Below are 20,948 nucleotides of genomic sequence, written 5' to 3'. Positions count from 1 at the left end.
GCTGCTGTGAAAGCATGGAATTCTCTAGACAAAGACTTAAAAAGTTGTAAGAACATCTTTGAATTTAAAAAGAGTTACAAAAAAAGACAACTGGAATTATATCAAACTGCTTTTTGATTTTGATTGGAACGTGTCATTTTGAAAATGCTTTAACGAAAATTAAAAGTATGTTGGAGTTCGGGTGTTGGTGGAGGGAACAGTGATAAAGTCATCTAAATAATTTGTGTTAAAAAGGGGGAAGATAAATATAAGAATAGTATTCTTCCATCTGCTCCTTTCTGATCATGGAAATGTATAAGAAACAAAAAAACAATGAAAGTGTCAACTGTACGTGGCTTGTATATATGCATTTTCATGAAAGGAATAAAAAGAAATGATAGTGATGAAATACAAAGGATCTTTGATTAATGCTTAAATAGCAGTAGATTCCTAATCACAGTATCACACTCCTGTCAATTAGAGGATCTTTGACTGTTTTTTTTGCAGTAGGTCCATCAAAACAACAGAACACTTTTGTTATTTATGGAGGATTTTTGATTAGCATTTTTGGTATCAATACACTTGTCAATTAGAGGATCTTTGACCAGTGTTTTTGCTGTAAGTCATTTAAAAAGGAACGAACACTCCTCTCAAATATAACGGATCTTTGATTAATGTTTATAGCAGTAGATTCCTAATAACAGTATCGCACTCATGTCAATTAGAGGATCTTCGACTTGTGTTTTTTTGCAGTAGGTCCATTAAGAAACAGAATTATAAACACAACAGAACACTCCTGTCGTTTAGGGGATCTTTAACTAGTGTATTTTGCCGCCTGTTCAGAAAATAGCAGCATTCCTGTCATTATGAGAATCTTGACTAATGTCTTTTTTGCAGTAGGTCCATCAAAACAGAATCATAAACACAACATAACACTGCTGTCGTTTATGGAGGATCTTTGACTCGTGTATTTTGCCGCCACTTCCTAAAAATAGCGTTTAGAGTTACCGTCTCTTTAAGAATATAGTGTTTTTTTTGCAGTAGATCCATCAAAACAGAATGATAAAAACAACATAACACTCCTGTCGTTTATAGAGGATCTTTGACCAGTGTATTTTGCTGCCTGTTCCTAAAAAATAGCAGAATTCTTGTATTGTCATAAAGAGAATCTATGACTTTTTTTTTTTTTTTTTTTGCAGTAGGTCTATCAAAACAACAGAACACTCCTGTCGTTTATAAAATATCTTTGATTATTGTTTTTGGTGTCAATCCATAAAAAACACCTGTCAAATGGAGCATCTTCGACCAGTGTTTTTGCTGTAAGGGGCGGACACTCCTTTAAATACAGAGGATCTTTGATTAATGCTTAAATAGCAGTAGATTCCTAATTGCAGTATCACACTCCTGTCAATTAGAGGATCTTTGACTGTTTTTTTGCAGTAGGTCCATCAAAACAACAGAACACTTTTATTCATGGAGGATTTTTTATTAGCATTTTTGGTATCAATACACTTGTCAATTAGAGGATCTTTGACCAGTGTTTTTGCTGTAAGTCATTTAAAAAGGAACGAACACTCCTCTCAAATATAACGGATCTTTGATTAATGTTTATAGCAGTAGATTCCTAATAACAGTATCGCACTCATGTCAATTAGAGGATCTTCGACTTGTGTTTTTTTGCAGTAGGTCCATTAAGAAACAGAATTATAAACACAACAGAACACTCCTGTCGTTTAGGGGATCTTTAACTAGTGTATTTTGCCGCCTGTTCAGAAAATAGCAGCATTCCTGTCATTATGAGAATCTTTGACTAATGTCTTTTTTGCAGTAGGTCCATCAAAACAGAATCATAAACACAACATAACACTCCTGTCGTTTATAGAGGATCTTTGACTCGTGTATTTTGCCGCCACTTCCTAAAAATAGCGTTTAGAGTTACCGTCTCTTTAAGAATGTAGTGTTTTTTTTGCAGTGGATCCATCAAAACAGAATGATAAAAACAACATAACACTCCTGTCGTTTATAGAGGATCTTTGACCAGTGTATTTTGCTGCCTGTTCCTAAAAAATAGCAGAATTCTTGTATTGTCATAAAGAGAATCTTTGACTTTTTTCTTTTTTTGCAGTAGGTCTATCAAAACAACAGAACACTCCTGTCGTTTATAAAATATCTTTGATTAGTGTTTTTGGTGTCAATCCATAAAAAACACCTGTCAAATGGAGCATCTTAAACCAGTGTTTTTGCTGTAAGGGACGAACACTCCTTTAAATACAAAGGATCTTTGATTAATGCTTAAATAGCAGTAGATTCCTAATCGCAGTATCACACTCCTGTCAATTAGAGGATCTTTGACTGTTTTTTTTTGCAGTAGGTCCATCAAAACAACAGAACACTTTTGTTATTTATGGAGGATTTTTGATTAGCATTTTTGGTATCAATACATGAAAACACTTGTCAAACCAGTGTTTTTACCTTAAGTCATTTAAATAGGGACGGACACTCCTCTCAAATATAGCGGATCTTTGATTAATGTTTATAGCAGTAGATTCCTAATAACAGTATCGCACTCATGTCTATTAGAGGATATAAATAAATAATGATAAATGGGTTATACTTGTATAGCGCTTTTCTACCTTCAAGGTACTAGATCTTCGACTTGTGGTTTTTTTGCAGTAGGTCCATTAAAAAACAGAATTATAAACACAACAGAACACTCCTGTCGTTTAGGGGATCTTAAAACTAGTGTATTTTGCCGCCTGTTCCTAAAATTCCTGTCATTATGAGAATCTTTGACTAATGTATTTTTTGCAGTATGTCCATCAAAACAGAATCATAAACACAACATACCATACCATACCATACCAACTTTATTTATAAAGCCCTTTAAAAACAACCACAGTTGAAAAACAAAGGGCTGTACACCACAAAGAAATAAAGGCAAAGGACAGACTAAAAAATAAAATTTAAAACAGAAGTAAAATACACATTAAAAAAGCAAATACAAAATTACCCTAAGAACAATTTTGTTAGATAAAAAGCAGTTAAAAAAGTTAAAAGTTAAAAACAGTTTAAAGTCTCATGCTGGGTTAAAAGCCAGTGAATAAAAATGGGTTTTAAGAAGGGTCTTAAAAATAGCCAAAGAAGGGGCCTGTCTCACATGAAGTGGAAGATCATTCCAGAGTTTTGGGCCCGCAACAGAGAAGGCTCTGTCCCCCCTGAGCTTACGCTTGGATTTGGGTACCTCCAGGATCAGCTGATCAGCTGACCTGAGGGACCGGGTGGGGGCATAGAGGTGGAGCAGCTCAGAGAGGTAAGGTGGGGCAAGATAACACTTATCTCATTTATAGAGGATCTTTGACTAGTGTATTTTGCTGCCTGTTCCTAAAATTAGCAGAATTCCTGTCATATAGACAATCTTTGAATAGTGTTTTTTTTGCAGTAGGTCCATCAAAACAGAATCATGAACACAACATAACACTCATCTCATTTATAGAGGATCTTTGACTAGTGTATTTTGCTGCCTGTTCCTAAAATTAGCAGTGTTCCTGTCATTATGAGAATCTTTGACTAATGTCTTTTTTGCAGGAGGTCCATCAAAACAGAATCATAAACACAACATAACACTCATCTCATTTATAGAGGATCTTTGACTGGTGTATTTTGCTGCCTGTTCCTAAAATTAGCAGAATTCCTGTCATATAGAGAATCTTTGACTAGTGTTTTTTTTGCAGTAGGTCCATCAAAACAGAATCATAAACACAACATAACACTCATCTCATTTAAAGAGGATCTTTGACTAGTGTATTTTGCTGCCTGTTCCTAAAATTAGCAGAATTCCTGTCATATAGAGAATCTTTGACTAGTGTTTTTTTTGCAGTAGGTCCATCAAAACAGAATCATAAACACAACATAACACTCATCTCATTTATAGAGGATCTTTGACTAGTGTATTTTGCTGCCTGTTCCTAAAATTAGCAGTGTTCCTGTCATTATGAGAATCTTTGACTAATGTCTTTTTTGCAGGAGGTCCATCAAAACAGAATCATAAACACAACATAACACTCATCTCATTTATAGAGGATCTTTGACTGGTGTATTTTGCTGCCTGTTCCTAAAATTAGCAGAATTCCTGTCATATAGAGAATCTTTGACTAGTGTTTTTTTTGCAGTAGGTCCATCAAAACAGAATCATAAACACAACATAACACTCATCTCATTTATAGAGGATCTTTGACTAGTGTATTTTGCTGCCTGTTCCTAAAATTAGCAGTGTTCCTGTCATTATGAGAATCTTTGACTAATGTCTTTTTTGCAGGAGGTCCATCAAAACAGAATCATAAACACAACATAACACTCATCTCATTTATAGAGGATCTTTGACTGGTGTATTTTGCTGCCTGTTCCTAAAATTAGCAGAATTCCTGTCATATAGAGAATCTTTGACTAGTGTTTTTTTTGCAGTAGGTCCATCAAAACAGAATCATAAACACAACATAACACTCATCTCATTTATAGAGGATCTTTGACTAGTGTATTTTGCTGCCTGTTCCTAAAATTAGCAGTGTTCCTGTCATTATGAGAATCTTTGACTAATGTCTTTTTTGCAGGAGGTCCATCAAAACAGAATCATAAACACAACATAACACTCATCTCATTTATAGAGGATCTTTGACTGGTGTATTTTGCTGCCTGTTCCTAAAATTAGCAGAATTCCTGTCATATAGAGAATCTTTGACTAGTGTTTTTTTTTTTTGCAGTATGTCCATCATAACAGAACACTCCTGTTATTTATAGATGATCTTTGATTGGCGTTTTTGGTGTTAATCCATCAAAAACACCTGTCAAATGGAGGATCTTTGACCAGTGTTTTGTTTTTTTGCAGAAGGTCCATCATAACATCAGAACACTCCTGTTATTTATAGAATATCTTTGATTAGTGTTTTTGGTGTTAATCCATCAAAAACAACTGTCAAATGGAGGATTTTGGCCAATGTTTTTGCTGTAAGTCATTCAAAAAAGGCACGGGCACTGGCGGACGGCGTGGCTCGGATGGTGGAGCGGCCATGCCAGCAACTCCTGTTTCGATCCCCAGCTTCCGCCATCCTAGTCATGTCCCTTGTGTCCTCGAGCGAGACACTTCACCCTTGCTCCTGATGGGTCGTGGTTAGGGCCTTGCATGGCAGCTCCCGCCATCAGTGTGTGAATGTGTGTGTGAATGGGTGAATGTGGAAATAGTGCCAAAGCACCTTGAAGGGAGAAAAGCGCTATACAAGTATAATCCATTTACCGTTCACTCCTCTCAAATATAGAGGATCTTTGATTATTGGTTATAGCAGTAGATTCCTAATCACAGTATCACACTCCTGTCAATTAGAGGATCTTGGACTAGTGTTTATTATTTTGTAATCATAAACTCTGTCATTCATGTCATATATAGTGGATCTTTGACTCTTGAATTTGCAGGAGGTTCCTATAAACAGCCGAGTGCTCCTGTCAAATAGAAGATCTCTGACTTGCGCTTTTGCTGCCGATCCATAAAACCACCAAAGCACTCCTGTCAAATGGTTTGTGTTGTTGTGTTTTTCCTGTCGGTCCTTCAAAACAGATGACCACTCATGTCAAATATAGAAGCAGGAGTAAATTCTTCATCACGGTAACACACTACTGTCGAGTAGAGGATCTCTGACCGGTGCTTTTTACAGTAGGTTCTAAAAGCAGCAAGGCTCCTGTCTCATAGAGGATCTTCGACTAGTGTTTTTGTTATAAGTTCTTTAACACAGCAACATGCTTTGGTCATTTTCTGTATAGAGGATCTTTGACTGGTGTATTTGCTATGTATAGAACAGGGGTCGGCAACCCGCGGCTCTAGAGCCGCATGCGGCTCTTTAGCGCCGCCCTAGTGGCTCTCTGAAGCTTTTTCAAATATGTATGAAAAATGGAAAAAGATGAGGGGAAAAAAAAAAAAGTTTTTGTTTTAATATGGTTTCTGTAGGAGGACAAACATGACACAAACCTCCCTAATTGTTATAAAGCACACTGTTTATATTAAACATGCTTCACTGACTCGAGTATTTGGCGAGCGCCGTTTTGTCCTACTAATTTTGGCGGTCCTTGAACTCACCGTAGTGTATAACTTTCTCCGACTTTTTAGGACGTGTTTTATGCCACTTCTTTTTCCGTCTCATTTTGTCCACCAAACCTTTAACGTTGTGCGTGAATACACAAAGGTGAGTTTTGTTGATGTTATTGACTTGTGTGGAGTGCTAATCGGGCATATTTGGTCACTGCATGACTTGCAAGCTAATCGATGCTAACATGCTATTTAGGCTAGTTATATGTACATATTGCACCATTATGCCTCATTTGTAGCTATATTTGAGCTCATTTAGTTTCCTTTAAGTCATCTTAATTCAATGTATATCTCATGACACACTATCTGTATGTAATATGGCTTCTAATTTGTTGCGGCTCCAGACAGATTTGTTTTTGTATTTTTGCTCCATTATGGCTCTTTCAACATTTTGGGTTGCCGACCCCTGGTATATAATATTCTGTTTCAGTATATAGAGGATCTTTGACAGGTGTTTTTTGCAGTAGCTTACTAAAATCAGCAAACCTTTGTCATTTCGAGAATCTTGGACATATTGAGGAACTTTTGACTTTATTGCCTCAGGTCCCTAAAAAAAATAGCAGTGTTCTTGTCAAATAGAGAATCTTTGCAAGTGATTTTTGCAATAGGTCCATCAGTACAGAATCCTAAAAATAACCAAGTACTCTTATCATTTGTGGAGGATCTTTGATTAGCGTTTTTGCTGAGAACCTTTATTTTTGCTGTCCTTTAAAACAGAAGAACATTTTTGTCAAGTAGAGAAGTGAAGTGAATTATATTTATATAGCGCTTTTTCTCTAGTGACTCAAAGCGCTTTTACATAGTGGAACCCAATATCTAAGTTACATTTAAACCAGTGTGGGTGGCACTGGGAGCAGGTGGGTAAAGTGTCTTGCCCAAGGACACAACGGCAGTGACTAGGATGGCAGAAGCGGGGATCGAACCTGGAACCCTCAAGTTGCTGGCACGGCCACTCTACCAACTGAGAAGAAAACAATTCAGTAGATTCCTAAACCCAGCAGTGCACCACTGTCAAAAAGAGGATCTTTGATTAGTACTTTTGCAGTAGGATTCAAAAAGTAATCCTCCTTTTTCATTGTCCCATTTACTCTCTGTAAAGCACCAGTTCCATTGGCAGCAAAACAGGCCCAGAGCATAATACTACCACCACCATGCCAGACGGTAGGCTTGGTGTTCCTGGGATTAAAGGTCTCACCTTTTCTTTTCCTAACATATTGCGGGGTATTGTGGCCAAACAGCTCAATTTTTGTTTCATCTGACATTACATGGACAAAGATAAGACCTTCTGGAGGAAAGTAATTTCTCGTAGTTCCCCATAATTTGAAAAAGTATCATGGTATCGAAAAGTATCGATATACATTTTGGTATCGGGACAACCCTAGTGTGTGTATGTGTATATATATATATATATATATATATATATATATATATATATATATATATATATATATATATATATGTTAGGGGTGTAACGGTACGTGTATTTGTATTGGAACCGTTTCGGTACGGGGGTTCCGGTTCGGTTCGGAGGTGTAGCGAACGAGTTTCCACACGGACATATTAAGTAGCGTAACGCACGTTGTGTAAACAATGCACACCGAGGCACAACACACGGCTTGCTAGCAGCTAACGGGCTACGATAGACTGACCATACGTCCTCTTTTCACCGGACATGTCCTCCTTTGCGAAGCTGTCAGGGCGGAGTTTCTTAAATGCCTCAAATGTCCGGCATTTTGAGTTAGGGTTGCGTGTATTTTCAATGTACGTTCAGGGTTAAGAAGGGGTTAAAAACAAAACAAATTGTGCACGCAGCAGCATTGGTAGGGAGGGGCAGAGACAGAGAGAGCGAGAGAGTTATGATAAACGCGCATGCGTCGCCAGGCTCTGCTTTTTATCCATAGATTTATCAGATTTTATTTTTTATGATATATAGCAGGTGTGTCAAAATTGTGCCCCGGAGGCCATTTGCGGCCCACAGCTAATGTTTTAAAGGCCCACGGCACATTTTAAAATACTATTAAAATAAACAAAAACATAACGAAAGTGAAATAGAAAAGCTTAAAGGTGAAATGTAATTTAGAAAAAGTTGCAATGTTGACTAATAAAACAAAGCTTTTTTTTTTCTTTCAAACTGTCATTGCTCAAAATATAATATTGAATCAAAATCAATGTTATCATGAATTATTGACCTATCCAAGGTTCCGATTACTTCACATCAAATATTCCACTTTGAAAAATCTTTTTGGTGGAAGATTTTGCAAATTTGGTAAATAAATAACCCAACAATTTATATTTTGTTGTTTTCTTAATGTACCGAAAATGAACCGAACCGTGACCTCTAAACCGAGGTACGTACCGAACCGAAATGTTTGTGTACCGTTACACCCCTAATATATATATATATATACAAACCCTGTTTCCATATGAATTGGGAAATTGTGTTGGATGTAAATATAAACGGAATACAATGATTTGCAAATCCTTTTCAACCCATATTCAATTGAATGCACTACAAAGACAAGATATTTTGATGTTCAAACTCATAAATTGAATTTTTTTTTTGCAAATAATAATTAACTTAGAGTTTCATGGCTGCAACACGTGCCAAAGTAGTTGGGAAAGGGCATGTTCACCACTGTGTTACATGGCCTTTCCTTTTAACAACACTCAGTAAACGTTTGGGAACTGAGGAGACACATTTTTTAAGCTTCTCAGGTGGAATTCTTTCCCATTCTTGCTTGATGTACAGCTTAAGTTGTTCAACAGTCCGGGGGTCTCCGTTATGGTATTTTAGGCTTCATAATGCGCCACACATTTTCAATGGGAGACAGGTCTGGACTACAGGCAGGCCAGTCTAGTACCCGCACTCTTTTACTATGAAGCCACGTTGATGTAACACGTGGCTTGGCATTGTCTCGCTGAAATAAGCAGGGGCGTCCATGGTAACGTTGCTTGGATGGCAACATATGTTGCTCCAAAACCTGTATGTACCTTTCAGCATTAATGGCGCCTTCACAGATGTGTAAGTTACCCATGTCTTGGGCACTAATACACCCCCATACCATCACAGATGCTGGCTTTTTAACATTGCGCCTATAACAATCCGGATGATTCTTTTCCTCTTTGGTCCGGAGGACACGACGTCCACAGTTTCCAAAAAACATTTGAAATGTGGACAGAACACTTTTCCACTTTGTATCAGTCCATCTTAGATGAGCTCAGGCCCAGCGAAGCCGACGGCGTTTCTGGGTGTTGTTGATAAACAGTTTTTGCCTTACATAGGAGAGTTTTAACTTGCACTTAGAGATGTAGCGACCAACTGTAGTTACTGACAGTGGGTTTCTGAAGTGTTCCTGAGCCCATGTGGTGATATCCTTTACACACTGATGTCGCTTGTTGATGCAGTACAGCCTGAGGGATCGAAGGTCACGGGCTTAGCTGCTTACGTGCAGTGATTTCTCCAGATTCTCTGAACCCTTTGATGATATTACGGACCGTAGATGGTGAAATCTCTAAATTCCTTGCAATAGCTGGTTGAGAAAGGTTTTTCTTAAACTGTTCAACAATTTGCTCACACATTTGTTGACAAAGTGGTGCCCCTCGCCCCATCCTTGTTTGTGAATGACTGAGCATTTCATGGAATCTACTTTTATACCCAATCATGGCACCCACCCGTTCCCAATTTGCCTGTTCACCTGTGGGATGTTCCAAATAAGTGTTTGATGAGCATTCCTCAACTTTATCAGTATTTATCGCCACCTTTCCCAACTTCTTGTGTGTTTGCTGTCGGCCCCTAAAAAACGGCAACATGATATTGTCATGTACTGTATAAAGGATTTTTGACTAACATATTTTTGCTGTCTATAGAAGATCCTATTACGGTATATAGAGGATCTTTGACAGGTGTTTTTGCAGCAAGTTCCTGAAAATATGTGAGCTGATTGGTACAACATGCGGTCTGTTCTCACTTTGTGTTTATGTTTTGTTTTTGCGGCGATAAAACGGGAAAAAACAAACAAAAAAAACAATGGCTGAACAAGCATCCCCGCTGTGTTTACTTCTCCCCGCGCCGTTTCTTTTTGTCATCTACTCGCTGGCAGTAAAGACGCCGTCAAGACTCTGAGTCGCTGCCTTTGAGGTCTCACTCTGTCATTACACTGTGCTGCTTCTCAAAACTCCTTCACCTGTGTCCTCCTTTTCCCAGCCTCCACGGGCCTGTACGGGTTGTAGGGGTCGTACAAGTGTGTGTGTGTGTGTGTGTGTGTGTGTGTGTGTGTGTGTGTGTGTGTGTGTGTGTGTGTGTGTGTGTGTGTGTGTGTGTGTGTGTGTGTGTGTGTGTGTGTGTGTGTGTGTGTGTGTGTGTGTGTGTGTGTGTGTGATGTGTTATCCACAGCTGTCAGCTCACATTTGAGTCAAACAAAACGTATAAATGTTGTCCTGCAAAGTTCTTTTTAGCTGTGGACGAGTAGAAAGTCTGCATTGTTTGCTGCCGCGCTGCATGCTAATGTTTGGCTGACATTGAGGAGTCTCGCCACTGAGAAGTTCAAGTTGCATGGCACGCTTTGTTGGTTTTTGTATTTATTTATCGGCGGAGTTAAAGGCCAACTGAAACCCACTACTACCGACCACGCAGTCTGATAGTTTATATATCAATGATGAAATCTTAACATTGAAACACATGCCAATACGGTCGGGTTAACTTATAAAGTGCAATTTTAAAATTCCCGCCACACTTCCGGTTGAAAAACTCCTTTGGATATGATTTATGCGCGTGACGTCACAAAATCCACGGAAGTGGTTGTACCCCATCGACCCGATACAAAAACCTCTTGTTTTCTTCGACAAAATTCCACAGTATTCTGGACATCTGTGTTGGTGAATCTTTTGCAATTTGTTTAATGAACAATGGAGGCTGCAAAGAAGAACGTTGTAGGTGGGTTCGACGGGTGTATTAGCGGCTAAGTACAATACTTACAGCAACACAACAAGGACTACTTACTACGCCTAGCCGATGCTTGCCGCCAAACCCACGGATGAAGTCCTTCGTCGCGCCGTCGATTGCTGGAACGCAGGTGAGCACGGCTGTTGATGGGTAAATGAGGGCTGGCTGGCGTAGGTGGAGCGCTAATGTTTTTATCATAGTTCTGTGAGGTCCGGTTGCTAAGTTGCTAAATTAGCCTTAGCGTCGTTAGCAACAGCATTGTTAAGCCTTACCAGGCTGAGAATTTTTAACCGTGTAGTTACATGTACATGGTTTAATAGTATTGTTGATCTTCTGTCTATCCTTCCAGTCAGGGGTTTATTTATGTTGTTTCTATCTTCATTTGAGAACGATGCTATCACGTTAGCTCAGTAGCTAAGTGTGTCACCGATGTATTGTCATGGAGATAAAAAGTCACTTTAAATGTCCATTTCGCGTGCTCGACTCTCATTTTCAAGAGGATATAGTATCCGAGGTGGTTTAAAATACAAATCCGTGATCCACAATAGAAAAAGGAGAGAGTGTGGAATCCAATGAGCCAGCTTGTACCTAAGTTACGGTCAGAGCGAAAAAAGATACGTCCATCACTGCCTCTCTAGTCATTCACTGTAACGTTCCTCATCTACGAATCTTTCATCCTCGCTCAAATTAATGGGGTAATCGTCGCTTTGTCGCTCCGAATCTCTCGCTCCATTGTAAACAATGGGGAATTGTGAGGAATACTCGCTCCTGTGACGTCACGCTACTTCCGGTACAGGCAAGGCTTTTTTTATCAGCGAGCAAAAGTTGCGAACTTTATCATCGATTTTCTCTACTAAATCCTTTCAGCAAAAATATGGCAATATCGCGAAATGATCAAGTATGACACATAGAATGGATCTGCTATTCCAGTTTAAATTAAAAAAAAATCATTTCAGTAGGCCTTTAAGCAAAATATACCCACAACACCGACACAATAGACGGCTGTCACAACCTCTAATAAGAACTTTGATTTTTCCGGCTTCTTCCTTTATTAATAAATATTTCACAATAAAAGTATGCTTCCGTCCTAATAATTTGCATAATTATCCAAGATGCAAATTTTTTTTTTAAAGGCCAATAGATACATTGTTTAAAAATGTGTCATTGTTACTTCAGTATCAACATTTCACTTTTTTCTTAATGCAATATTGCTCTATTATTTTCCACTTTTGCAGTTTTTTGACTTGTGTTTTTATTATAGAGCCGTAAAATAGCAAGGTTCCTCCTGACGTATATAGATGATCTTTGTCTTGTGTTTTTACCATAGAGCCTTACTCCTGACACATATAGATGATCTTTGACTTGTGGTTTTACTGTAGAGCAGGGGTCGGGAACCTTTTTGGCTGAGAGAGCCATTAAAGCCAAATATTTAAAAATGTATTTCCGTGAGAGCCATATAATATTTTTTTTAACACTGAATACAACTAAATGCGTGCATTTTTAAGTAAGACCAACATTTTTAGAATATAATAAGTCTCTCATTTTTTTAATAACATTGTTATTCTGAAGCTAACCAATAACAAATAAAATACTTCTTACCATTAATGCGACTTCTTGAACAGGTGCGATAGAAAACGGATGGATGGATTAAAATGCATGAGAATGTTTTATATTTTGAACGTTATTTTTAACACTGTGATTAACAGCGGAATTACTCATTACTTATCATGTTAAGCAATGTCAGCTAAGATTTATCTGAGAGCCAGATGCAGTCATCAAAAGAGCCACATCTGGCTCTAGAGCAGACCTGGGGATTCTGCGGCCCGCGGGCCGCATCCGGCCCTTTGTACGTCCCTGTCCGGCCCGCGTGAGGCCAATTATAAATTACAAAATAAATTTTAAAAAGTATCTATTTCGAGTGTGCAATACAACGGTGTTGCTTTTGTTTTGAAAAGCGTTATTTGTATTACTTCCGTGCGGACGTATGCTAGTGCGCGCAGCAGCGGCAATCACAAATACAAAATAAATTTAAAAAAAACATCTTTGTCGTGCGTGCAATACAACTGTGCTGCTTTTATTTTTAAAAGTGTTATATGTGCGTATGTCCTGTGACGGAAGGCGCACAGTAGTGATGGGATCGGCAGTTCTTTTGACTGTACTGAATCACTAGAATCAGTTCCTTAAATTGATTCGTTCAAAAAATGTGTTCACCGAATCACCCCCCCCCCCAAAAAAAAAAATTGGGGGGGGGGGGGGGCGTGCGTAGTACAGACAGTACAGTGCAGACATTCGCGCACTGCGTAGGGACTCGCGTTAATCTAACAACAACAACAGTTGCAGTAGAAGGGATAATAATAATAATAATAATAATAATAATATGAATCAGAATTGATCCCCAAGGAGAAATTTATTTTTGTTACAATAACTGTGTAAATAATAGCCTATGTATGTGTACATACATTAGTTATTATTTTTATTTTAAATCTTCTCAAAACAGCCTGCTTACACTTTACCCCCCGCCCCTTCTTTCTGTCTCCTCTACTAGTCTACTCTCATTTTGTTTTCATGTGGCTTGTTTTCATGGGATCGGCAGTTCTTTTGACTGTACGAATCACTAGAATCAGTGACTGACAACGCCACACTGTGGCCGCAGTTTATTACGTGTACCGAATCTCTTCTGCAGTTCTTTTGGCAGTACGAATCACTAGAATCAGTGACTGACAACGCCACACGGTGGCCAGTGTTGTGATCAGATGTTATTACAGGTATGACCGCTAGGGGGCAGTACTGGTTAGTATGCTGCTTACCGTACCACATAAAGTGGTAGAACAAGACTGCATAAAAGACACATGTATGTTGTTGAGAACATGGAGCATTAAAAGTTAAGTCACTTGCTATCAACAGCCTCATCCTTCAAACACGAACATGACATGGTACCAGGAGTAAACTCGACTTGACGACATGGATTTAAAATCACCGGAGAGTTTGAAACTAACGGGGAATGTCGACGAGAACTGGCGCACCTTCAAACAGCAGTTTCACCTGTACATTGCGGCTATGGGACACGAGACAAAGCCGGAGGCGAGAAAGGTAGCGCTGCTGCTAACAATAGCAGGGCCACAGGCCATAGAAGTATTTAACACGTTTGTGTTTGACACTCCTGACGATAATGGAAAGTTGGATGTAGTGCTTAGCAAATTTGACGCTCACTGTTCTCCGAAGAAGAACGAGACGTACGAAAGGTACGTGTTTCGGTCTCGTACGCAGCGGCAGCATGAGCCATTTGATAGCTTCCTGACGGACTTGCGGCTAAAGGCGCAGTCCTGCAACTTCACGACGCTGAAGGACTCCATGATCCGGGACCAGATAGTCTTCGGCGTGGAGGATAAAAAGGTCAGAGAGAGGCTACTACGAGAGGTGGAGTTGACGCTGGCGGGAGCCATTAAGATCTGCCAGGCGAGTGAGCTGTCCCAAAAGCACGTGAGGACGTTCAGCGAGATGTCTGCAGTCGCCTCGGCGCAGAGCGACAACGCGGCAGCGGTAGGAGCAGTGTCGTACCAGCGTTTGGTAAGCAATGCTCAAGTTGCCAAGGCAAGAATCATTTTGCTAAACAGTGCTTCTCCAAATGGAAAGAGGGGAAGAAAGGAAAAACTGTAAACATAGTAGATGAGCCTGATCTCAGTGACACGTTCTTTGTTGGCATGGTAAATTTGGAAAGTGAACAAATAAGTAAACCAGACAATGTAAATGACGTCACTGGAGAAGATAAATGGATAGCTCCTCTAATGATAAATGGGACTGTAGTCACCATGAGATTGGACACGGGTGCAAAAGCAAATCTAATAAGCATGTGTGATGTAAAGGCAATGAAAAACAAGCCACAAATAAAAAGAAAAGAATCTGGACTTAAAGACTACAATGGACAACCAATTAAATGTTTGGGCACATGCAGGCTGAGTGTCACAGTTAAAGGAAAAGTGCACCACCTATGCTTCTTTGTTGTGAATGAGGGACGTGAATCACTTCTGGGTGACAGAGCCTGTGAAGAACTAGCACTTGTGAAAAGAGTGTATAGCATTATCCCAAAAAATGACTCTATGGAAACAATTGTTCAGAACTTTTCAGATGTTTTCAAGGGTTTTGGTGTTTTGCCCTTCACATATAAAATACAATTGAAAGAAGATGCCCAACCAGTTGTGCATGCAGCACACAGAGTTCCAGCCCCACTGAAAGACAGCCTAAAGAAAGAACTCGACAGAATGATCATGCTGGGGGTGATCAAAAAGGTTAATGAGCCTACAGACTGGGTCAACTCAATGGTCATCACAAAGAAAAAGAATGGTGAGTTGAGAATATGTATGGACCCTAAAGATCTAAATGAGAGCATTAAGCGTGAACATTATCAAATACCTACACGTGAAGAGATCATCAGTGAAATGTCAGGTGCCAGCTACTTCACAAAGCTTGACGCCTCACAAGGTTTCTGGCAGCTGAAACTGAGTGAAAGCAGCACAATGTACTGTACCTTTAATACGCCCTTTGGCAGACACTGTTTTCTCAGACTGCCTTTTGGAATAAAGTCAGCACCTGAAATATTTCACAGAGCGATGGAGCAGATCATCGAGGGCTTGGATGGGGTTCGAGTCTACATTGATGACATCATCATATGGGGATCCACAGCCCAAGAGCACAATGAGAGACTAAACAGAGTTATGGAACGCATAAAAAAGTATGGACTAAAACTAAACAAGAGTAAATGTGAGTTTGGTGTTCAGGAGATCCTTTTCCTTGGAGACAAGCTGTCTGCACGTGGTGTCCAACCAGATCAAGAAAAAATATGTGCAATACAGAACATGCCAAGGCCCACAGACAAAACCGGTGTGCTACGCATCATGGGGATGGTCAATTTTATAGGTAAATTCATTCCCAATTTGGCAGCAAAGACATCTTGCATACAAGAGCTTCTGCACAAGGACTGTGATTTTAAATGGACAGTGAAACATGAGCATGAGTGGCAAAAACTCAAGAACACACTGACCACAGCACCTGTGTTGTCATTTTATGACCACACAAAGAGGATAAAAGTGTCAACCGATGCTTCCAAAGATGGTATTGGTGCCGTTCTACTCCAGGCTGAGGGTGAGCACTGGAAACCGGTAGCCTATGCATCTCGGGCTATGACAAAATCGGAATGTCGGTACGCTCAGATCGAAAAAGAATGTTTGGGACTGGCATATGGTTTGGAGCGGTTTCATAGCTATGTGTACGGCCTGCCGTCCTTCACAGTTGAAACTGATCACCGACCGCTGGTTGCCATCATCAAAAAGAATCTGAATGAAATGTCACCGCGGATTCAACGGTTGATGATGAAAATGCAAAGGTATGATTTTGAACTGATATATACTCCAGGTAAACACCTAATCCTTGCTGATGCCCTATCCAGAGCAACTACAGGCGACAGTGTGAGTGCAACAGATGAGGACATACAGTGTCATGTGAACATGGTGTCTGCTACACTGCCTGTGTCAGACACAAAGTCAAGACAAATCGCTGAGGCTACAGCAACGGATGCTGAGTTACAACATGTCATGAGGAACATGGATGAGGGATGGCCGGCTGGCTCATGTCCACTATTTTATCACGTCAGAGGTGAGCTCAGTACTGTGGATGGACTGCTGTTGAAAAAGGGCAGAATTGTTATTCCACAGGCTTTGAGAATGGACATTTTGCACAGGATACATGAAGGCCATCTCGGCATTGAAAAATGCAAAAGGAGGGCGAGAGAGTCGGTTTTCTGGCCCGGACTGAACAAAGACATTGAAACACTCATAAATAAATGTGAAACATGCCAGAAACACAGGAACAAGCAGAGCAAAGAGCCTATGGTGGTTGCTGAGGTGCCAACCGCACCATGGCACAAAGTAGGAATGGACTTGTTTCATCTCAGAGGTAAAGACTATTTAGTGGTAGTAGATTACTACTCAAACTTCCCTGAAATGGCGCTACTAGCAGGCTTAACGTCAACTTGTGTAATAAGACATGCTAAATCTATATTCGCCAGGCATGGCATTCCACACACTGTAGTGAGCGACAACGGCCCATGCTTCAGCAGCAAAGAATGGCAGAAGTTTGCGGTGCAATATGATTTCCAGCATGTGACGTCAAGCCCACATTATGCACAATCAAACGGGCAAGCGGAAAAAGGAGTTCACATTCTAAAGCAACTCCTAAAGAAAGCAGCTGACAGTGACTCGGATCCGTATCTGGCTTTATTGAGCTACAGAGCATCACCTTTTCAGTGCGGACTATCACCAGCTGAACTGCTGATGAAGAGGAAGCTACGAACAACCTTGCCGAGTCATTCAAACAATATAATAAAGCAAAATAATCCCTCAAAGATTGAACATAAACTACGACAACAGAAGATGATGCAAAAGTCATTTTATGACAAAACAACCAAGCGTCTTCCTCCACTGACTACCAACAACACAGTCAGGATTGAGGATACTGATGGATGGAGTACAAAAGCAACAGTCCTGCAAGAAGTTGCTCCAAGATCGTACACGGTGAGAACTGATGATGGACAAATCCTCAGACGCAATCGTCGCAGTCTGTTAAAGACTCCTCAAGGGACTGTTGGTGAGCTCAGTGTAACTTGTGGTGAATCTCAGGTAATACCCACACCTGTTATGGACTGTAACGCTGACTGTAACACACCTACTCCAAATGAACCTGAGTTAAGAAGGTCCACAAGAGAAATCAAAAGACCTGATAGACTGAACTTGTAAACAAAGAAAAGTCAATATGCATGTTAAATATGTTGAACAAAATGTATATTGATTGTTGTGAAAGTGTTATAAATAGTATTGGCTCAGATTTGAGATAGCCTATGCAATTTGAAATTGTTCATACTGCACATATGTGTCAGAGTTAGACTAAATGAGAATTTGTTAAAATAACTGACCCAGCTAATGTGATTAGTTAGGTCAATACATTTTGTCTTAGAAAAAGGGGGATGTTGTGATCAGATGTTATTACAGGTATGACCGCTAGGGGGCAGTACTGGTTAGTATGCTGCTTACCGTACCACATAAAGTGGTAGAACAAGACTGCATAAAAGACACATGTATGTTGTTGGGAACATGGAGCATTAAAGGCCTACTGAAATGACTTTTTTTTATTTAAACGGGGATAGCAGATCTATTCTATGTGTCATACTTGATCATTTCGCGATATTGCCATATTTTTGCTGAAAGGATTTAGTATAGAACAACGACGATAAAGATTGCAACTTTTGGTATCTGATAAAAAAAAGGCTTGCCCCTACCGGAAGTAGCGTGACGTAGTCAGTTGAACATATACGCAAAGTTCCCTATTGTTTACAATGATGGCCGCATGAAGTGAGAGAGATTCGGACCGAGAAAGCGACAATTTCCCCATTAATTTGAGCGAGGATGAAAGATTTGTGGATGAGTAAAGTGCAAGTGAAGGACTAGTGGGGAGTTGAAGCTATTCAGATAGGGAAGATGCTGTGAGAGCCGGGGGTGACCTGATATTCAGCTGGGAATGACTACAACAGTAAATAAACACAAGACATATATATACTCTATTAGCCACAACACAACCAGGCTTATATTTAATATGCCACAAATTAATCCTGCATAAAAACACCTGCGTGTTTGTTATGCTAGCTCCTAGCTCCTCTGCTAGCTCCTAGCTCCATAGAACACGCCAATACAATACAAACACCTGATCAACACACACAATCACTCAGCCCAAAAGACCGTTTACCTAACCCAAGGTTCATAAAGCTTATATATTTTTAAAAAGTTACGTACGTGACGCGCACATACGGTCAAGTTATCGAATGTTTAGCAGCCAAGGCTGCATACTCACGGTACCTGATATTCAGCTGGGAATGACTACAACAGTAAATAAACACAAGACATATATATACTCTATTAGCCACAACACAACCAGGCTTATATTTAATATGCCACAAATTAATCCTGCATAATAACACCTGCGTGTTTGTTATGCTAGCTCCTAGCTCCTCTGCTAGCTCCTAGCTCCATAGAACACGCCAATACAATTCAAACACATGATCAACACACACAATCACTCAGCCCAAAAGACCGTTCACCTAACCCAAGGTTCATAAAGCTTATATATTTTTAAAAAGTTACGTACGTGACGCGCACATACGGTCAAGTTATCGAATGTTTAGCAGCCAAGGCTGCATACTCACGGTACCTGATATTCAGCTGGGAATGACTACAACAGTAAATAAACACAAGACATATATATACTCTATTAGCCACAACACAACCAGGCTTATATTTAATATGCCACAAATTAATCCTGCATAATAACACCTGCGTGTTTGTTATGCTAGCTCCTAGCTCCTCTGCTAGCTCCTAGCTCCATAGAACACGCCAATACAATTCAAACACATGATCAACACACACAATCACTCAGCCCAAAAGACCGTTCACCTAACCCAAGGTTCATAAAGCTTATATATTTTAAAAAAGTTACGTACATACGCAAAAAAAAGCCAAAGCTGCATACTCACAGTAGCACGTCTGCGTCTTTGTCATCCAAATCAAAGTAATCCTGGTAAGAGTCTGTGTTGTCCCAGTTCCCTACAGGCGTCTGTGTATCCAAATCAAAAGTCCTCCTGGTTAGAGTCTCTGTTATCCGAGTTCTTCCATCTTGACTGCATCTTTCGGGAATGTAAACAAAGAAGCGCCGGCTGTGTACTGTTGTGGCTGACTACGTTCGAAAAATACGTCCATTTCGCACCGACAACTTTCTTCTTTGCTTGCTTGGCTTCCTTCTCCATAATGCAATGAACATGATTGAAACAGATTCACGAACACAGATGTCCAGAATACTGTGGAATTATGAAATGAAAACAGAGCTTTTTCATATCGGCTTCAATGTGGAAGGCATACCCGTGTTCGCCGGGCTACGTCACGCGCATACGTCATCCTCAGAGGCGTTTCGAACCGGAAGTTTAGCGGCAAATTTAAAATGTCACTTTATAAGTTAACCCGGCCGTATTGGCATGTGTTATAATGTTAAGATTTCATCATTGATATATAAACTATCAGACTGCGTGGTCGGTAGTAGTGGGTTTCAGTAGGCCTTTAAAAGTTAAGTCACTTGCTATCAACAGCCTTATCCTTCAAACACGAACATGACAGCCAGTTCAGTACGTGTACCGAATCTCTTCTGCAGTTCTTTTGACAGTACGGATCACTAGAATCAGTGACTGACAACGCCACACGGTGGCCAGTTCAGTACGTGTACCGAATCTCTTCTGCAGTTCTTTTGACAGTACGGATCACTAGAATCAGTGACTGACAACGCCACACTGTGGCCGCAGTTCAGTACGTGTACCGAATCACTTCTGCAGCAGCAGTACAGTTTAATTGCAAATCAGCATTATTATAATGATGATGATAGCTACTAAACAACAACAACAACAGTTGCAGTAGAATGGATAATAATAATAATAATAATAATAATAATAATAATAATATGAATCAGAATTGATCCCCAAGGAGACATTTATTTTTGTTACAATAACTGTGTAAATAATAGCCTATGTATGTGTACATACATTAGTTATTATTTTTATTTTAAATCTTCTCAAAACAGCCTGCCCTACACGTTACCCTCCGCCCCTCACCCTCGCGTCGCTGCTGCTCAGCCTGCACGGATTTTCTTTAACTTTATGTGTTGAGATAATGGGGACGTGTGTTTGTTTTCATGTGGCTTGAGTCAACATTAGCCGTTAGCTTGGAGAATGAATGGAGAACGGATGCCAATGGCATGAAACATATCCCCGCGACGGGGGGAGAATCACTCGCGGCATTGGGGCAAGCAGAG

The 20,948-nt window shown here is 39.9% G+C and overlaps 2 protein-coding genes across 2 annotated transcripts in view; both read left to right on the top strand.

Moving 5' to 3' along the window:
- The window catches only part of thsd7ab (thrombospondin, type I, domain containing 7Ab), a 621,850-nt gene that overhangs the window by 178,444 nt on the left and 422,458 nt on the right, over positions 1–20,948 (top strand). The gene's annotated exons all lie outside the window — the stretch shown is intronic.
- Positions 14,013–18,111, top strand: LOC133660483 (uncharacterized protein K02A2.6-like). The gene is made up of 2 exons (XM_062064022.1): positions 14,013–14,511; positions 14,574–18,111. Exons 1-2 carry the CDS (start codon positions 14,013–14,015, stop codon positions 17,837–17,839), a joined length of 3,765 nt encoding a protein of 1,254 aa, XP_061920006.1. The 3' UTR covers positions 17,840–18,111.

This window comes from Entelurus aequoreus, linkage group LG11, assembly GCF_033978785.1.
Source record: "Entelurus aequoreus isolate RoL-2023_Sb linkage group LG11, RoL_Eaeq_v1.1, whole genome shotgun sequence".
NCBI lineage: Eukaryota > Metazoa > Chordata > Actinopteri > Syngnathiformes > Syngnathidae > Entelurus > Entelurus aequoreus.
The sequence above is the reverse complement of the archived record's forward strand: the minus strand, read 5'-3'. Positions and strand labels throughout refer to the sequence as shown.